This window comes from Rhinoderma darwinii, chromosome 3 (assembly GCF_050947455.1).
Source record: "Rhinoderma darwinii isolate aRhiDar2 chromosome 3, aRhiDar2.hap1, whole genome shotgun sequence".
Lineage (NCBI taxonomy): Eukaryota > Metazoa > Chordata > Amphibia > Anura > Rhinodermatidae > Rhinoderma > Rhinoderma darwinii.
The window spans coordinates 308,208,003-308,229,537 of NC_134689.1; the positions used below are offsets into that span (position 1 = coordinate 308,208,003).

At 39.3% G+C, this 21,535-nt stretch overlaps 1 protein-coding gene across 8 annotated transcripts in view; it reads left to right on the forward strand.

Annotated features, from left to right (window-relative positions):
- Window positions 1–21,535, forward strand: part of NTRK3 (neurotrophic receptor tyrosine kinase 3) — a 629,741-nt gene that overhangs the window by 300,819 nt on the left and 307,387 nt on the right. For all 8 annotated transcript variants that reach the window (XM_075858200.1, XM_075858201.1, XM_075858199.1 and 5 more), the window contains 2 exons: window positions 10,896–11,050; window positions 13,162–13,304. In XM_075858200.1, the coding sequence (XP_075714315.1) occupies window positions 10,896–11,050; window positions 13,162–13,304 (298 nt within the window). The remainder of the gene's footprint in view (window positions 1–10,895; window positions 11,051–13,161; window positions 13,305–21,535) is intronic.

A 21,535-nucleotide genomic window follows, 5' to 3' on the forward strand; every position in this document is an offset into this window, starting at 1 on the left:
CGAGTAATAGCAGTTTGTCTCCAAGAGAACAGCCAAGGGCATATTTATAGGGGTTGCAGAAGTTGCGATCACACCCAGACTCTAGAGCCCAAGAGGGCCCAAATGGTCTTGGCCCCATAATGCCTCAGGAACTTAAAGTTATCCCCCTTGCACTAGCAATATGAAATGCCGTTGTCTTAACCAGATAACTTCTCTAAATGATATAAATGTTCTATGCTTTTTGGTAAAACGCTGAAACAACATAGATTAATAGATAAATTAATTTAATATGTTTTAAGAGATTCTAAAATAAAAGATCTGAAAAGATTAACAATGCTTTCACCATATCACTCACTCAAATCAGCCCTCATTTAATAATCTCTGCTGAACTTTGCTGAATATTCTGCAAGAGATAGTCAACTGTTATTCACCTCGCCTGGCATTTGTGACGAGTCCTGGCAAGTGTCTCTATCGTCCAGTCCAGTTACATTGTATCCGCTTCACCACGGCCGGCTGGGTCTGTTTGCCAGTGCCTCTGGCACCCGCTGATGACACCTAGTGACCTATTTATAGGAGAATCAGCCTGCCATTCCTTGCCTGCGGATGAAGGTACATTCTTTATTTGACTATTGATCCTGACCCTGACCTCGGTCTTGTTCATGGATTACGCTCCTGTCTCGACCTCGAAATTGTCGCTTGGTTCCTGTGGCTTCTTGTATTGACTGCTGGCCTGACTCCTCACTACAGTTCTGTCTCCTCCTCCGGCTTGTTGCTTCCTGACTAGTAATCCACTGGGAACCCTTGGCTATGTTTCTGACTTCTCTACCGCTCACCATTGCAATTGGTGACTATTCTGGGTACCACGACCTGGAAATCCGACCAGGAAATTCCATAACTTCTTGCACGGGTTAAGGATTTTCATAGGCTCTGCACCCCAGTCTAGCTAGCGCCAAACCGATTGCAGCTTAGAGGATCCACTTCTCTGATGATGAGAAATTTAACATCACAATGGCACTCAAATGAAAATGACTTCTAAAGCCACCATAATATAATCATCCTTCTAAAATGTGTTATGATATTTCATTGTTTCAGCAGTGACGACAGCATCTTCCTCTTATTTCTCAAGAACTGTCATCCCATATCACGAGAGACAAGTGCTTTTTTATTGTTCAGGACTTTTAAATAAATCTCTTTAGAAGTCTACTAGTGACACCCTGGAATTACTTGTCACTCTTCGGTGTGTTTTATATTGTAGATTCACAGACATTCTGTTCTGCTTACTGGTTGGTTAAAATCACCTTATTTCAGATGACTGGAAAAAGAAAACAAAGCTTAGGGGCATTCCTCTGCAGACCAAAAATTGTGCTGTCTGATGACATTTACATCAGAAAGAATATGCCCCATTACTTCATATTCATCTGTTCTTTGTATTAAATGAACAAACATGGGATCTCGATTGGAGCCCTGGGCCAGGTATTTTTTATAAAATGTATTGGATTTGTTAACCCCTTAACACACCTTGACGTAAGTGCACGTTAAGGTGAAGGAGGAGAAGTATGGAGCGCGCTCACGCACACCATATGCTGCAGGTGTCAGCTGTGTTTTACAGATAACACCCATCACTAACGGCCAGGAACAGCGGTCACGCTGTTCCTGGTTGTTTAACCCCACAAATGCTGCGGTCAATCGCGACCGCAGCATCTGAGGCATAATAGAGAGGGGGCGGCCCCCTTGGACAGCTCATCGGTGCCCCCACAATGCTATCGTGAAGTGCCGATGGTTGTCATGGCAGCCCAGGGGCCTAATGAAGGCCCCCAGGACTGTCTTCACCCTGCCTCTGTTAAGCCCTGCCAGGCAGGGCATGGCAGGGTTAAAGAGGCTCTGTCACCAGATTTTGCAACCCCTATCTCGTATTGCAGCAGATCGGCGCTGCAATGTAGATAAGAGTAACGTTTTTTGTTTTTTTTCAAAAACGAGCATTTTTGGCCAAGTTATGACCATTTTTATATTTATGCAAATGAGGCTTTCTTAAGTACAACTGGCCGTGTTTAAAGTTATGTCCAAGTGGGCGTGTATTGTGTATGTATATCTGGGCGTTTTTACTTCTTTTACTAGCTGGGCGTTGTAAATAGAAGTATATGATGCTGACGAATCAGCATCATCCACTTCTCTTCGTTAACACCCAGCTTCTGGCAGTGCACAGACACACAGCGTGTTCTCGAGAGATCACGCTGTGACGTCACTTCCTGCCCCAGGTCCTGCATCGTGTCGGACGAGCGAGGACACATCGTCACCAGGCGACAGAGGCTACAGTTGATTCTGCAGCAGCATCGGCGTTTGCAGGTAAGTCGATGTAGCCTCTGTCGCCTGGTGCCGATGTGTCCTCGCTCGTCCGACACGATGCAGGACCTAGAGCAGGAAGTGACGTCACAGCGTGATCTCTCGAGAACACGCTGTGTGTCTGTGCACTGCCAGAAGCTGGGTGTTAACGAAGAGAAGTGGATGATGCTGATTCGTCACCATCATACACTTCTATTCACAACGCCCAGCTAGTAAAACAAGTAAAAACGCCCAGATGTACACACACAATACACGCCCACTTGTACTTAACTTTAAACACGCCCAGTTGTACTTAAGAAAGGCTCATTTGCATAAATATAAAAATGCTCATAACTTGGCCAAAAATGCTCGTTTTTGAAAAAAAAAACGTTACTCTTATCTACATTGCAGCGCCGATCTGCTGCAATAGGAGATAGGGGGTTGCAAAATCTGGTGACAGAGCCTCTTTAAAGAGGCTCGGTCACCACATTATAAGTGCCCTAAGAGTAAATGAATGGAGAGGAGTGTATGACGCTGATTGGTCACTGATTGGTCAGCGTCATACACTTCTCTCCACAACGCCCACTTGGTCAAAAGTAAAAACACGCCCAGTTGTCTATTAAGAAAGTCATTAGCCTAAAGCTAAAATCGCTCATAACTTGGTGAAAATAGATCGTTTTTCTAAATAAAAACCACTGCTGTTATTTAGATTACAGCGCCGATCACATTATGTAGATAATCTGGTGACAGAGCCTCTTTAACAGAAGCCGGTAAAAATGACTACACACTGCAATACATTAGTATTGCAGTGTATTGTACCAGCGATCGCTGATTCAAGTCTCCTAGGGGGACTAATAGATTGTGTGAAAAAAGTTAATTAAAGTTTTTAGTAGTGAAAAAAATTAACATTTCAAAAAAACACCCTTTTCCCATTTTTGGGAAAAAATAAACAAAATTGGAATCACTGCATCTGTAAAAGACCAAACCATTACAGTATAGCATTATTTAATGCGCACAGTTAACGCCGTAAAATTAGTAAAAAAAAAAAAAAAGCAGAATCGTTGGTTTTTGGTCAACTTAGCGGTGAAATTTAAAAGTCGTGTGTGCTAAAAGTAAAAACCACAGCTTGTGCCGCAAAAAATAAGCTTTCACACTGCTCAATCGCCAAAAAAATAAAAAAGTTATGGCCTTCAGAATATTGAAAAAAAAAACTTATTTTTTTTCTTTCTAACAAAGATTTTTTTTTGTGAAAGGAGTAAAACAAAAAACCTATATAAATCTGGTATCTCCGTAATCGTATTTACCAGCAGAATAAAGTAAATTCGTAGTTTTTACGGCACGCTGAAAGACGTAAAAACTAAACCAAAAAGAAAATGGAGGAATCACGTTTTTTTTCCAATTCCACCACACATAGAATTTTTTTTTCAGTTTCCCAGTACATTATATGGTTCTTTAAATGATGCTAATAGAAACTACAACTCCTCCCGCAAAAAACAATCCTAAACATTACTCCATTGATGGAAAAATAAAAAAAGTTATGGCTCATAGAACGCGAAGAGTGTAGAACGAAAAAAAATAAACATGGCTTGGACTGTTAGGCCATGTTCAGATGTGGCAGAATTATGTAGATATCTGTTTATTATATCTGTACTGTGACATCACAGTGTTTATTATTTTTATATTGTTACATAACTTTGTTTATTATTCCTGTGGTGGGATTTTAATGTGTGCATTATCCAGGTTCTGTGACATCACTGTAAGAATTATTCCTATGCAATTACATCACCGTTTTAATATTAGGTACTGAGGTCACAGTTGTGTCTGGGGACTAGTGGCTGAAGTGGGCCAATGGTTATAAGAGGATAACAGTACTACAGATTTTGCATCGGGGCCCATGAGTTTCAAGTTGTGCCTCTCACAGCACTATTTATATCTACATGTAGTTTTTTCCCCGCTAAAGTTTGAAGGGGTTGTCCGAGATTAAATAAATTTGTGTTAATGCTTGTAATTTATAAATGTAAATACATTTGTAATATACTTACATTTTCCAAAGTGGCCCCGTTTCCAGATCCTGCCGTGGGGTACTTGACAGGTGACATCACTCTCTGCACTGGCTCTGGCCGCTTTGTTGATCTTGAATTATTTTCCTGGTATACGACACATCACTTGTGACGTGCCGTGTGTGGGCTGTTCTGCTTCACAGCCCGTAACGCGCATGCTGTGTCACTGCTGTTCTCGAGATAACAGCTGGGGCCCGCGCATGCGCGTTACAACAGAACATGCCCATACACAGCACGTCACAAGTGACGTGTCGTATACCCGGAAAATAATTCAAGATCAACAAAGCGGCCAGAGCCAGTGCAGAGAGTGACGTCACCCGTCAAGTTCCCCACGGCAGGATCTGGAAAAGGGGCCACTTTGGAAAATGTAAGTATATTACAAATGTATTTACATTTATAAATTACAAGCATTAACACATAGTCATTTAATCTCGGACAACCCCTTTAAGTTCAGTGGATCACTCAATTACATCTCTGTGCTTTGGCTCCATTGTACAGAATTACATACTGCACAATATAAGCTATGTACATGTTAATATAACCCCCACGGCCAAGTTAGGAAGAAAAACTATGGTAATTATTTGGGACTACAAAGGGCCATTACCCCCCCCCCCCCCCCAGGCCTCCACTACAGTACTAATCTGTAAGATACTACAATAGGACAAATCAACATATTTTTTATATATCCTATATGGTTGAGTCTTGACATGTTTGGACACCAAGGGCAGATTGCTGTGGCCCCTTCACTGTTGTACAAGTCACAGCGGTAGTTCTGGTGTGCCTGGTACTACAGCTTACCCTAAGCACAGCTACATTCACTGGAATGCAGTTGTCATTGTTTTACCATTGTTTTGCTGCTGCCTTGTAGATTGGTGGTCTATATTAGCTGAAATATTGCAATTTAAATGTCAACTTCAGTAAACCTGAAGTTCATTAAACTCTTTCCTAAAAATATGTATTGACTTGGAAAAACAAAACAGTTCCAGTTTTTTAGAGTAAATTATTCTACTTTTATTTTTGGGCAGTAGCATGATAAAAAGAAATGAGCGAATCGATTCAACAAATTTAATTTTAACCAAACTAATTCAAAACTTTTGGGGCACGTGGTACACAAATTGGCAAAATGGCCAGTCACAGGCTGCAGCAGTCACATGGGACAAACTTACGTCCTCCCAGCAGGCCGCATGGGACGCATCGCAGCAGCAGTCCCATATGATAAAATTACGTTATCTCAGTAGGCTGGCAGGGATGTGTCGCTACTGGTGACATGGGGAGGTATGGTATTTTTTTGTATTTTAGGGTTGCAATCGCAAGTCCCCTGATTCCCCTGTTTGACTCCCAGATGTCTACGACTGTATCGGGAAATTGCCTTATCTCTAATGGTCAATTCTTCTAGTCATTTCTGAAAACAATATATTTCTACTGGTGTTGTGGTGGATTGTCAGGCTCTAGAAAAAGCTACTTTGTCACATAAAAGGAACATTTCACTTGTGCTATTTATACAAGGAATTATCAAGAACATCTGAATCATTGACGTACATTGCTATGTGGATCACATCTCACTATTAAGGTGTTTTTTGGTCGTTTTTGTGCTATCTTTTAATGCTCTATTAAATAATCTTTCTGGAGTCTTTATTAGAATTTGAGCTGTTACAGTATCCAGACTGTCGTGCATTTGCATCTATTTCTTAATAGAGTCTATTAGTTTAACCATTTACTAGAAACCTTATTGATCTATTTCAAGTCAGTTGTTTCAGTACTAAGAACCAGGTCCTTTATGACTGATGTTGGGTATTTAATACTGAAGCCATGCTGTGTCAAGTCTTATAGCATATAGTGTAAGCTGTGTTTAAAAAAATCCATATATCCTCAAATGCTGCTCCATCTATATGTATATAATTATTAAGGATGCAACCAGCGAGTGACAACAGCACATCTCAGTGTTCTAGTGGAAATCTAGCATTGTCATTAATACTGAAATAAATTCCTGTTAAAGCATATCTATATGAACCACGAGTACTACAGATCCCATTATCCATTCCAGGATCCAAAGTGCTGCTACTGCATATGAATGTCAATTATAGTTGACAACCATAAGATAAGTCCTTTGTCACTATGCAACTCAAATACATTTGCAAAAAGCTTGACTTAAAACTTATTTATTAAAACTGGTCTACTAGAATAACATTTTCAGTAAGTTTTCTTAAAGGGTCTTGTCCAGTCACAAATAATTGATGGCCTATACTCAGGATAGGCCATCATTATCTGATCAGTCGGGATCTGTCTCACGGCACCCCTACAATCAGCTTTTTTAAATGGGCCGCAGTGCTCGTACGTGCGCTGCTTCCCCTTCATTTCCTTTGCTGCTCACACTGTGAATCACAGACACACTTGTAGTGGCGGTTAACAGTATTACCGCCTACTCCCATTGAAGTAAATGGGAGACGGCTGCAATACTGTGAACCGCCGCCACAAGTGTGCCGGGGATTTACAGTGTGAGCAGCAAAGGTAATGAAGGGAAAGCAGCGCACGTACGATCGCTGCGGCCCCTTCAAAACAGCTGAATGGCGATCAGATATTAATGGCCTATACAAAATTTGGCACATATTTTGACACTTTCTAGACTTAGACACAGTAGTAAATTTGCCCATTATCTTCTTTTGGCAAGCTCTATGTTATATTCCTATAAGGGCATGTGAACAGGATACATTGGATACAATTCTTAGTTCTGGAAATTGTAGGCATTCGGGGTGTAGCTATAAAGGGTGCAGTAGTAGCAGTCGCACCTGGGCTCTGGTGCCTCAGGTGGCACAGAGGCCCCTCTGTCACATAAGAAGACATTGATATTATAAATGGACATGGTACAGTAGGTAGGGAGCACTATTAAAGATTTTGCATTGGGGCCAAAAAGCTTTCAAGTGTCATAGCAAAGGGTCTGAATACTTATGTCCATGCAAAATTTGAGTTTCTAATTTTTAATCAATTTGCAAAAATGTCTAAAATTCTGTTCTCACTTTGTCATTATGGGGTATTGAGTGCAGAATGATGGGGGAAAACTTGATTTTTTATATTTTATTTTAGCACAATGCCTCAACATAACAAAATGTGAAAATAAGTGAAAGGGTCTGGAGACTTTTTGAATGCACTGTATATACACTTTATATTTATTATGCATTTTTATTATTCTAATTGCATTACTGCTATAATTATTATGTTTATAAATGTGAGGTTCTTAGCTCTGTTTGATCAAATTGTGAGAGCCCAACTGCCACGACAAGGCTGAACACTGAACATTATGTCTATATAATAGAACAAGTACCTCACTCTTGGGACTAAGACCACCCCTATTTAATAGAGAGATATCTAGAGATAGCGACGATATTTTATAATAGATATATAATGAAGTGTTAACCTATGGTTTTATTGCTGTAAGAGACAGAATTATGACATTGATAAGTTTGCATTATATTTATAGCACGTTAAAAAAAATATGTATTATATACATATTGTATCATGTATTATAGCAAATTCTAAATCCCAGTATAATTTACAACTTGTATCATGATTTTAAAAATTACAATTATTGTTTTTTTTACTATATGTTTAAGATAATGTCTGTATCACTTTTATGTACGAGACTATTAAGTGTGCTGCATTATTTCACAGTTAAATTCTCAATTGCATAGGGATTTTAAGTTAAAACATCCTTCTAGTTATGAGGAAATAGATGTGCAGTATTCGGAAGCACATTAAGGAAAATAATAACTGCATCTCTTCCCATAAACATTGCCCAAAATAGTTGTGTAAAATGCGGCATGAATAAATAATGAGGCAAATGTATAAATAATCTATAGAACAAAAACGTGGCAGGTTTGTGGTGTTAAATGGATCCAGTAAATGGCAAAAGATCATTTGTGCACAGTCCTCCCAAGTGTCTTTCGATTAAGACAAGTTACATCACTGGCATTAATGCAGGTTGTTAGTAAATTTAGCCCCTGAGCCCATTGGTCTTTAATTATTAATGCAGACTTCATTAATTATCAACAGAAATGCCAGACACTATATGATCCACTTTATTGGTTACTGTAGTAGCGAGTTAAAGCTCTTGCCATGTAGCTTTTATCACTGATAATCATCGGAATAAGAGCCATTTTCTCAGTCCCTGGGGCACAACATCATAGTGACATGATCATTTTGGTTGTAAAAAAATTGTGCTATCAGGATAAGGACAGGCCTATGCTGATTTCCATTCATTAGGTTAATCTCGGATGCTCTATCATTATGACACCACAGAAATGTCAAGTCAGTTAAAGGGCCGTCATTATTATCATTAATAATAATAACTATAGTAGCTGGGCAGATATTTCCATAATCTTAAACATTAACCTTAACGTAAAATTCCCAGTAAATATGTCTATGGCACTTGAGTTATTCTCCTCTTTCAGGTTTTTAAAGGGGTTGTACAAGATTAGAAAAACATGGCTGCTTTCTTTCAGAAACGGCACCACATCAGTACATAGGTTGTTTCTATTATTGCAGCCCATTAATATGTGACTGAGCTGCAATAACACACACAACCTGTGGACAGGTGTGGCACTGTTTTTGAAAGAACGCAGCCAATTTTTTCTGATCCTAGACAACTCTTTTAAAAATTCTAGTTGGCTGTTTTATAGTTGTCTCTTTTTTCTTTCGTTGCTATTCAAGTGATAACCACTAATGGCCACAGTTACGGTTTCTGTTTGGGTTGTCATCCAAGCTTTTCCAGACTCCTCAATGTTAATTCTGACTAAGGGTATGTGCACACGAGAACTGTCCTTTACGTCTGAAAAGACAGACTGTTTTCAGGAGAAAACAGCTGCGTCGTTTCAGACGTAAAAGCTCCTCCTCGCATTATGCGAGGCGTCTTTGACGCCCGTAATATTAAGCTGCTCTTCATTGACTTCAATGAAGAACGGCTTAAATTACGTTGCAAAGAAGTGTCCTGCACTTCTTTGCCGAGGCAGTCAAATTACGCGTCGTCGTTTGACAGCTGTCAAACGACGACGCGTAAACGACAGGTTGTCTGCACAGTACGTCGGCAAACCCATTCAAATGAATAGGCAGATGATTGCCGACGTATTGGAGCCGTATTTTCAGGCGTAAAACGAGGCATAATACGCCTCGTTTACGTCTGAAAATAGGTTGTGTGAACGCAGCCTTACTGGTAGTATGAGAGCTCAGGCTGTACATTTAGGCTTGACCTCTGCTGTGGACGATGTAATGGTCGACATCATTTCTCAGAAAATAAATGCTAAATAAGATTTTTAACAATAAGAGGACAAATCAAGGACTTGTTTGTAGTGATGTTTTTTCTTTCTAGTTTAGGCAGAAATGCTCGTGGAGATACAGCTCCACATAAATCACTGTTAATGAATTACCATAAGGATTGGTTGTTGCCAGTCTTACTATAGATCGCTTACAGTACCCACATTAAAAATGATCTTCCTAGAAGAAACCTGGTGTGAAAGTGCTGGGTGTGCGTCCTCAATATGCACCTTTATACCTTCTTCTGTTTTTTGGTCAAATACGGCGGTCTGCGCTGGAACAAGGAGCTTCGTTGTGGTTACCTGCTACATATTTGGAAACTACCCAACCAACGTACATATATATATATATATATATATATATATATATATATATATATATATATATATATGTGTATATATATGTATATATGTATATGTATATATATGTATATATGTATATACATTTTTATATACATATATATATATATATATATATGTCAGGATTACTTTTAGGAGTTTTTCAACCATAAATATTAATGATCAGTGGGTGTGTCTAAAAATAAGCAGAAGGGTTTGCAGTGATTTACTGAGGCACTTTATCCCTTGTCTGTATATCGTAGGCATCAAAGTGGGTACTAGTGGTCAGACCCCCCGTCAATCAAACATTGATAGCATATTTTATTCATATGTCGCTCAATATTTTTTTCATGAATAAAATCAATGGGAAACTTAATTTTCCTGGACTACCCCTTTACATTTCATAATGATGTTTTTATATTGTTGCTCACATTTCAAGCAAGGCACATATTTTATGTATGACTTTGTGTGTTTTAGTGCTTATATAGGACTGTAACTGTAGCTTCTATTTTTACTGGACACTAACTGAGCCATCTGTGTTATTTAAAAATCTGGCCGGTGCACGGCCACCGCTGAGAACTACTGACACAGCTTACAGGTCATTACACAAAACTTAGTTAAACAAAACAAATGCTCCAAAGTCCTTAACTTAATCTAAAATATAAAAGACCAAAGTTGTCCTCTGTGATTTTGCAGGTGGAACAGATTTATCTTTTTTAGAAAGGCATTTGAGGTGACATTTAGCAATGCGTTCCAAAGTGTCCTTAAGTGTACTAATCCCCATAAGAAAATAAGGACGAGAAGAAGCATTGCAGGTTTCCGAATGCCACTGCCAACTGTCTATATTACTGTTATGTATAGATTCCCACTTACCACCATCTCTGATTGTATGCAGGATAATAGAAAGCAACCAGTTCACTTGCAGCTGCGACATCCGTTGGATACAGATTGCTTATACAAAAAACGAGGCGAGCTTGAGAGAGCAGAACCTCTTCTGTACGATGAAAGGCCACAATCTCACACTGCATAGAATGAACATCTCACAGTGCGGTGAGTGGTTATTTAATTACAATTATGTATGTTTAACATTATAATTGGGGTTGCTGTTATTGCCGTTGTGTTTTACTTTACCACCAGTCTAACCTAATAAATGATGAGAACATGATCAGTATTGATAATGAAGCAGTGATGTAACCAATGGAAGTATCTTTCTTATTGCCCATAAAGCTGCGACTGGTGAAGCATCCATCCAACAATTTTTGCATGCACAGTTTTCCCATGTCAGTCATAAAAGATCTTTTACAGCTACAATTGGTGTCTTGGTAGACTTGCACGCTAGTGCCGTTCTTACGCTGTTGTAAAAAAATATGAAACGTTCAAAGGAAATGAACACTTTTTATATGCACTGATTCAGGTACTGGCAAAAAATGATAGACAATATATTTTTGGAATATTCTCTTCTCATTGACTCCAATTGGGGAAGGGGGCATGGCAGGGAAAAATTATTTTGTACGATCAATGATTTCCAGAATAAGAGAGCTCTGTAGAGCTCTTAAACCACTTTGCACTGCTCAGAGATGTCTGTTACTGATAAATTGGCTCAAGAATGTAAGCAAACCCGTCATTGATGTGGATGGACTTTTTCACAAAATGTTGTGTCTGATTTCTAGTAACACCAATGCCTGTTTCTCTCTGTATTCTGGGAAGAATTGGTACAGACTGCACCGATATGCAGAAATAGCAGCACATCCACAATATTCGGTTAAAAAGTAGAGGCGGGTGCAGAGCAGTCACTAGATGCGGGTCCACGAACCTCCATAGACATAAAACAGAAAAACCACAGCACTCTAAGATAAAGTTGAATTTGTGAGTTTATTTGCCCTACAAATTGTATACTTCACCCATGTGATCCCTTCACATTTGTCTACGATGTACCAGAACATTTTGACTGGATTTCAAATTTAAAGACGTAGTTTGAAGAAATGTCCCACCTCCACATTGGAGTTGATGAGAAAAGAAAATGACACATAAATGCCAGGGATAAGGCATGTTGTGGCTGCATTTGCCCTTGCATAACTACCTCTTGTCGAGGGGAAGATCTACCATAAGAATTGCAACTGGAAAAAAACAGGGATTCAAAAAAGCACAGTACATAACCACATTGTGCGAGAATTCATATCTCGCCATTGTTTTATATGCAACTTCTGGCCATAAAATATATGTAAAACACTGCAACCGACAAATTCACACAAATCCATTTAATGAAGCCGATCCTAACGGATGAGAAGAGAGATTTATCAGCATGGCTAAATTCTCAGTTAACGTAACAGTAGAGCAATGTCCCGTCCATACCACAGTAGAGCACATAATCTAAAATCATTGTAGAAATATGAGCTATACTGTTTGTATATGGCTTTGTGCTCTCTTATCGGGTTCTTTCATTGGAGTTTGTATTTTAAGAGACAATAACACAAGTCGTTTTCAGTATGCAGGTATGATGCTGATTTAACTTATGTTATCACAGCTCCCGGTGGCATTGAGCATCTTAATATATTCCGGACTTCTTGTCTTCCTAGAGGATTAGCTGCTGTTATCGAGATAAATAATTCTCCCTGCCACTCGGAGTTGTATTCTGCGCGGCCTGCCAACAGGTGTTGAAGAATATGCGATCAATATAATCAGCTTAGTGCAACAGTTTAAGGTTCTTTCGTTTTGTTTGCAAAAAAAATGTAAAATCTGAAGACGATCCCTTATTTTCAAGTACTTTTTATGTCGCTCTGTGAGCTGTGGATGTAAATCCTCTATATTAATGTATTCCTAGTCGCATCTTCTGGATTAGGAACCCAGAGCAATTACAATTGTTGATCACATTGTTGCGGGTAGGTTTTTATTTTTTTCCAGCTCATATCAGCAAAGGTTTCAAGATTATAAATTGTGCCTATTAGGGGAGTGCAATATAATCACTAAATTGTCCATTGGGACTTAAGATAGGAGCACTTAACTATTTGGAAGGATGGAATGAAAACATATCTTGTAATAATACGATTTTTAGAGGTATACTTTACATTTGTGAACTCGTGAACTCCACAGCAAATCCTATTTTTCCAGAAGAGGTAAGAAGCAATGTGGTTGTTGTAAATGTTTCTTTTTTCTACACACAGACGTCCCGGAGGTCAGTGTCAGTCACAGTAGTTTAGAGGTACACGAAGGAGACAATGCTGTGGTAACCTGTAATGGCTCTGGATCACCTTTACCGGATGTTGATTGGGCTGTTTCGCACCTCCATTCAATAAGCACACATCAGGTGAGAAGAAAAATCTATAGATTCTATCCATAGTTTCACAGTCATTTAGGCTGAAAAAAAAGAACCATCTAGTATAACCCAAGATCTTGCAAGCTATTAGTAAGGCTACATTCAGACGAGCATGTCCGATTTGCGTGAGTAAAAAACGCAGCTTTTCTCCTACATTTCTTGTCTGTGTGTAATATGCAATGTATTGGCATCAGTGTGCTTTGCGTGTGGCATGCGTTTTTCATGTCTGTGCAAGCACTTAATATTTTTTTTACATTTTGCTTTTCAATGTATTTGATGTGTGAAATACGGACAGCACACAGATGTCGTCCGTGGTTTTCACGGACCCGTAGACTTCAATGAGCAACTAGGCGCACCAATATAGGACATGCTGTGAGTTTCAGACAACGGAGACCCGCTCCATGAAAAACAACGCATGTGTAAATGGCCCCATTGAATTGCTGTGAGTGATTTCAACGCACAGAACACGGACGAGTAGTACGCTCGTCTGAATGATCCCTTGGCTAGTAAAGACATTACTTGTAATACATGTTTCAAGAAAGGCATATAGACCGTCTCAATTAATTTAAGGGTAATGCCGTGTGCATGGACCGTGAACAGTGGCACACGCAGTCCTTATGGACCTGTATTGTGCACTGTATAAAGCCTCTATAATATTCTGTCCTATTATACTCTGGTACTGTGCCCTAGAAGCCATGCTTCTAGGTGAGATTTCCTCCATAAACAGCATGCCAAGCTGCATGCCATATTTTTATTCTCTCACAAATTTCTCACTATGAATCTGTAAGTATATAGTGGTATAGTATGGGCCCACAGAATTCTGTACGGGTGCTCTAATAGGCTGAGTTCACACAGGGGGGATACGCTGCATAAAAGCATGCAGCTTACCTGCCCTATGTGCCGCAGGGAATTCCAGGAGAAAAACCATAATAAACTGTGGTGCAGATTTTTTGCCCAGAATTTCCGCCGCGGAAAACTGCAGCACTTAGCAGGCGGCCTCCTGGGGTGACGTTTTATCCCAGGAGACCGCTGCAGACTGTGATTGGCTGCAGCGGCAGTCACATGGGATGAAACATCATCCCAAGTGGACGGAGGAACACAGGCTTCTGGGTAAGTATGAGATTTTTTTTTTTCTGAGTTGTGTTTTTTGAGTTGGAATCCCTGCGAACCCACCGCAAAAAGTGCAACAACTGCTATTTGTTGTGGGTTTTACCTCCCATTTAATTCAATGGGGAAACCCTGCTACAGATAAGCAGCTTTTACACAAATATAACTGACATGCTGTGGAATAACATTTCGCACCGCATGTCAATTTCTGAGTGTTTTTTCCGCTCAGTATTTACGCAGCATGTGGATGAGATTTGTTTTATCTCATCCACTTTGCTGCTACTGAATTTCATGCTGAAAAACTGCAGTATTTACACAATGTGTGAACTGACCCTTACAGATCCATAAAACATTGATCCATAATATGACCGTATGAATGAGGTTTAATAAACCAGACACCATAGCATTGACAAACAGTTCTATTGTCTCGCTGCTCCCACAGGATTGACATCTTGCTTCCTTTAGCTATTAGATGTGCCCTTATAAAATGGCCTCGGTATAACACTTCCTGCCCCGCACCGTAATAATAAGCTGCGTATCGCTTGTTCATTCCCAAAAACTGCTGTACTATGAGGGCATGTTCATATGCTTACTAAAAAACGTCTGAAAATACGGAGCTGTTTTCAAGGGAAAATAAATCCTGATTTTCAGCCGTTTTCTAGAGTCAATGAAAAATAGCTCCAAAAACGTCTCAAGAAGTGACATGCACTTCTTTTTACGGGGCGTCTTTTTACGCGCCGTTTTTTCAAAATGGCTGCGTAAAAAAAAGCCCCGCTGGAATAGAACGCCGTTTTACCCATTGAAATCAATTGGCAGATGTTTGGAGGCATTCTGCTTCCAATTTCTCAGCCGTTTTTCATCAGTTTACAGCCTAAAAACAGCTGAAAATAAGCCGTGTGAACATACCCTTAAGGCGTAGTTATGGTGCGGGGTTAAGGAGCTGTACACACCATTAATTGTGGGTGTCAGCTTTATTACCTGTTTAACATTTAAACCCTAAGGCCAGGACCACACACAGAGTTTTGATACAGTTTTTGGCTCTTTTTTTGAGCCAAACACAGGAGTGGACACCAAAGAATGGAGATGCATCAGTCTGTACACCTTTTCTTTCCTTTAGATCCACTTCTGGCGTTGGTTCAAAAAACTGCACCAAAAAACTGCATCAAAACTCTGTGTGATTTTACCCTCAGATGCTTTGGTCAATAGCCACTGCAGAACTTATAGAGTTTAAGAAAAGGAGGGGACTCCCTCTGTTAGGCCAGATTCAGACGAACGTGATTTGCGTCCGTACAGCCCGCGTTGTTTTCACGCGGCTCGCGCGGACCAATACAAGTCTATGGGGCAGTGCAGACAGTCCGTGTTTTTTGCGCAGCGTTAGTCCGCTGCGTAAAACGCATGACACATTCTATATTCAGGCGTTTTTCACGCATCACGCACCCATTGAAGTCAATAGGTACGTGAAAATCACGCATGCCCCACGCAAGCACTTCCGTGGGACAAGCGTTATTCACGCAATAACAGTAAAAGAATGAATGTAAACTGAAAAGCACCACGTGCTTTTCTGTTTACAAACATCCAAACGGAGTGTCATAAAGATGGCGGCTGCGCAAAAAGCACGCAGCCGCGCATCCATATGAACAGGGCACACGGAGCTGTCAAGTGCCTTTTGCGCACGCAAAACGCAGCGTTTTTTGCGCGCGCAAAACGCTCACGTTCGTCTGAATCCGGCCTTAGCCCAACAATGCCCAGTGGCTCGATCACAGGGTGCTGATGGGTTACGATTGCAGCCAAGTATTGTCGCATTCATAACAACCAATAGAATAAAGATAACTCTTAATTTATACCACACGATGAATGTAATAAAAAAAAAAAAAACAATAGCAGATTTTGTTTTTTTGTTTTTTTTACTATTTCCCTCATAAAAGCTGTATGCACCCTAAAATTATACCCTTATCTGGCCATATCAATGTGAAAAAAAAGTATGGCGCCCAGAAAGCAACAAACTAAAACGTTTATTTTTTTTTCATAAAACATTTTTATTGTTCAAAAGTACTTAAACACAACAATCACAACACACATATTTGGTACTACCGCTATCGTAATGACCCGTATAATACATTTGACACACTGTACCATACAGCGCATGGCGTACATAAATAAAGCAAAAAACAGGTATTGCTTTTTTTCCCCTTAAAAATTTTATAAAATTTAACAATAAATGATATGTGCCCAAAATGCTGACATTGAAAACTACAACTCATCTGACTTGAACAATTTATAATGATTGGATATGTATAATTATGGTGTCATTTGGTAAAACTGACAGCTTAATCCTTGCAGCACGCAGCCAGGCTGTGAGTCCGATGTATTTATGACATGCAGGATCCCCCCAGCACCCTGCTCTCCATAACTGTGCATAGGGAGAATTCTGTCATTCAGCAGCATGGGGGTTGAGGTAGTGTGCGTATCATGACTACACCGGACCTAACAGCGCTGGCCGCGTGCTGCAAGGATTAAACTGTGAGTTAAACGACACCATAATCATACATATCTGATAATCATAAATAACAGACACATTGCTTAAATAAGCAAGCCTGTCACTACTGCATGCTGCTCTCAGAGGGGACAGCATGAGTAGATGAAAGGTTCCCTTTAAAGGGGTTTTCCAGCCAGTAAAAATTGATGGCCTATCGTCAGGATAGCCCATCAATAGATGATGGGTGCAGTGCTCGTACGTGGGTGCAGCTTGTGAAGTGGGTGCAGCACTCGTTTGACACGCATGTAGCGGCGATTCACAGGTATTGCAGCCTTCTTCTTCCATTCACTTCAATGGGAGGAGAAGGTTGCAATACCTGTGAATCGCCACTACATCCGTGTCAACCCCGACCCATCAGCTATTGATGGCCTATCCTGAGGATAGGCCATACATTTTTACTGGCTGGAAAACCCCTTTAAGCACAATTCTGCCAACCTTTTGTGGCATTGCACATCACCCATTCCCTTAATTGCTCTGGTTACCTAAGGCTTTGCCTACTCCAGCTCTGCTGTATCTTTCTTCTAAACTTCTGGTCAAAATTTTACACAATAGGTGAGATTTCTCAATAGTCTTGCAAGATGCATAAATTTAGGAGTCAGTGAAATAGTGCAAATTGCATAAAATTGTTTAAAATACATTTGGTGCAACTCACTAGGCATGTCACATACATTTCCCCCTCATGGCTATCATACATTTACACCAATAATTTTGCCAATAAATAGTGCACGCCTTTAATCAATTTGGGGCATTTTACAACTCTTAGTTACATTTCTTTCTCTAGACATTTTTCAAAACTGTAAAATATAGAATAAAAAGTAAAGGAGTCTATGCAGGAAGTGGGGAAGTAAAGAATGTTAAATGGTAACCTTTCAAAAACTTCTGACATGTCAGTGACATGTCAGAAGTTTTGCTTAGTGGGGGTCTGAGCACTGAGAAGCCCACCCATTGTGAATCGGCAGAAGCGATGTATGGACCCATAGACTTCCTTTTCAGCCTGTACACCGCTCGCTCAGCTTTCCGAGGAAACCCAATCAGAAACGAAGCGGCACAGCGCTCACCCGAGCGTGTCTACCACTTTGTTTTAGCAATTGGTGGGGTTCCCAGTGCTCAGACTCCCACCGATCAAAACTTCTGAGATGTCACTATGACCTGTAAACATTTTTTTAAAGTTTAGTTACACTTTAAGTACAGTGCTTGAGGCAAGGGGTGGAACATGACCAAGTACTGCATACCAGGAGAAGAGCTGTTGGAATAATCTAGTGACAGACATAACGCACAGCTCTCTATGGGCTACCATTACTAGCCTGACCTACCAATGAAAATTGTGCATCGGACAACAATAATGAGAGGAGGTCTTGTGGAAACTTTTTGATTCCACTTTTCTTTGTTTTCCCTCATCCACATCACTTTAACTCATGACATGCACAAATTCTCAAGGACGCGTGACAAGTATACTTCTTTTTATGTTAATACATTAAAGGCTTTTACTAACTTTTATGTGAAATAAAAATCTGAGTCCATCAGATGTTTTTGATACAACGTTAGCTGTCACACTAGGTAATATATAGAAAATTTAGCAAAGTGCTGCTTAGCTGAGCAGTTGTGCAGTGAACTGAATAGTAATCTCCTATTTATATTTTATAGGGGTGGGAACCTTGTCCATCCCCCTTAGTGAAGTGCAGACAAGAAGGTCAAGAGACTTAGTATGGCATCTGTTCCATCTGAGTCCTGCAGTAGGGACGTACAGTAACTGCAGTCGTCCTGTCTTGTCTATTACTTGGAGCATGTCAGACGTATCAGGCTAAACCTGTCAGTTGTCTCTTTTCATTCTCTTTCTTCTGAAACTCATCTTATACTGTTGACTTTTTCTTTTGTGTCAAAACATTACCATCATCTACATTTCATACTGTGAGGATAAATGCAAGCTCTTTTTCTTATAACATTCATAAACTTATCCATGGCAATTAACACATTTCATCCAAATGTCATTAAAATGTCATAGAAAGAGTGTGTGTTATAGATTTCATACAGAACTGCTATATTTTATAGAGATTTACGCTCTTCATATCACGATAGCTAAATTTCTGAAATCCCTTTCTAATGCCATTGATCATACAGGTTGTGAAAGGCAAATCAAATCCATATTCTATTTTATCATTAAGATCTAATTTTGAAGCTTAATATTTAGTATTTTTGTCTGATGTAATAAATGTAATATCACATGAACAGTAGTATTGTCAGTCTTGGAGGCGTAGCTTGAAGCTACTGGACCCCCAATGCAAAATCAGAAACAAGGTCCCCCAAGCTTTCTTTGGTCATTTATGGTACTTGTGTCCTCATATGGGTTCAGAGGGATCTTTTGGGCCCCCTAAGGCTCCATAGCCCCGGTGCAAATGCTACATATTCACACCCCATAGTTATGCCTCTGGTCAATCTTGCATTATTATTATTACTTATTATTGTATCCATAATTATGGATTTTATGTAAGGGTTTTGCAATAAGGACAATTTTATTAAATGTATGAACTCATAACAAGACCTTAAATACTTGGTAACCATCTTTAAATTCAAGAGGATTATTATTGCGTAGAGGATTATTACTTGTAGCATAATTATGTTTTTCAATTGGACATTTTCCAAATGCAATAACTGGCTGAAAGTGATGGCTCATTGACGACATTCTCTTTGGCGTCATGGTGTCCATTTATAACAAAGTCATGACCGTAGTAACGGATCTGTTTTCTAGCGATCCAAATAGACACTTATGGACCCCATTGACTTTAATATAGTCCTTTGGGTTTCAGGTCTTTTTTTAAGGCAAAAATAATGCTGCAGAGTGCCCTATTCTTGCCATCATAAATACCAGAAAGCTTAGCCGTACATTTGATTATCAAAATTAATGTTTGCCTTTTTAGGATCTGGCTGTATATGGTCTATAATATGTAACAATTTAAAAGTAGTTGGTAGAAGACATATCAAACTCAAAAGTTGTGGTAAAATGTCAGAATAGATATCAATAAAAAGGAGGGCAGAGACAAGATCAGATATTATGGAACCATTGTCTACATAAAATGGGTATATACTGCTACTTTATGCAAGAGTTTAGTAAAAGAATAATTATACAGTATGATGAAGTTGATTTTCAGCACTTAGAATAAAATTCTCAAGATCTTTATGATAGCTTACATTACATACATCTTCAGCAATACACGCTTATGTGTTTCAGATCGATAGTATAATTAATGGCCAAGTGTTATAAGTTATAATGTTATAATGTTATATATGTTATAAGTATGTATTTTTAGAGATGTCCGTAATGTACAGTAAGCTGTACTAATAAACCTTCTTCACTTTTATCCTGAGTACTGGACATCAACTCAATTGTGATGACCTTCTTTGGACTCCACAGTGTGAATGCATCTGGGTGAACCTAATATGATTGCAAAGAGCCAGGGACTCTTTTTGTAGCTAGAAGATGACTTCACGCAAAATTTCAGAATGATTGCTAATCATTTTCCAACACTAAATTTTCTTGATTTATTGTTTGGGGCTTATACATGTTATGATATTTTTACATTGGCTACAATACTGCTTTGTAGATACATATAATAAGTAGAAATGAGCAAATAGATTCTACACAAATCAAATTTGTTAGAATTTCCAAAAAGCTTAGAATTTTCGGGAATCTGAAACCTTTGGGATTCATCCTGCACAAATCGCTCAAAATTGCAACTGCCATTTCACAGATCAGAAGAAGACAGAAAAGAAGGATCACATGACATCAGGTGGAGGCCTGGCAGGCTTCCTCATAATACCTTGCAGGCAGCTCTCCTTTTGGCACAGCCAATCATGATGGGTATAGGTGTGTCACTGATGACTCAGGGAATGACAGTCATAGCAGTCGTAGCCACTATAAACAGCCCAACCAGCAAATGCTGCTGCTTTGTGGGGAAACAAAGAGGAGAGAGAGGATGTCAGACAGAAAGTGAGAAACAGCTAGTAAAACACAAAATACAGGCAGACAATAGATTAGTGTCAGTAAGTGTGTTTCATAGTGAGGAGAAGAGAATAGATAATTAGATTTACAATAATTTGATAGAAAGGTAGATTTTAGAGGGAGATAGGAGTCCGTCAGTAAGTTAGTTAGGCAGGCACAGGTAGCCATTACTGTGAGTGAGTGCTGCTGCAGCTATACAATTCTTACATTTGTGAATCACCAATTTTTATCACATCATTTTCAAATCATCTTCAATAATAATCCTAATGCTGAAAGTGTGTCGCTGTCTTCTAAAACAGACTTCACAGACGTTATGTCACTCATTATTTTTCATACATCTGATTGCTTATAATAGATTTTGAAAACTGTGAGAAATTGATGCAAAGAGTGGTTGGTGAAATTGTAAAACTTTTCATTACATTTTCATTTTCTTTTTAAAGTGTGTGTTTTCCAGCCCCAGATAGAGACAACACTAATATTTATATTCAATGTTTGTAAACATTGAGCATAATGTACAGAAACTAGTGCGGAGAAAGTAGCAACAAAGTTGTACATTCTAACAAATCTAACTTTTTATTTATG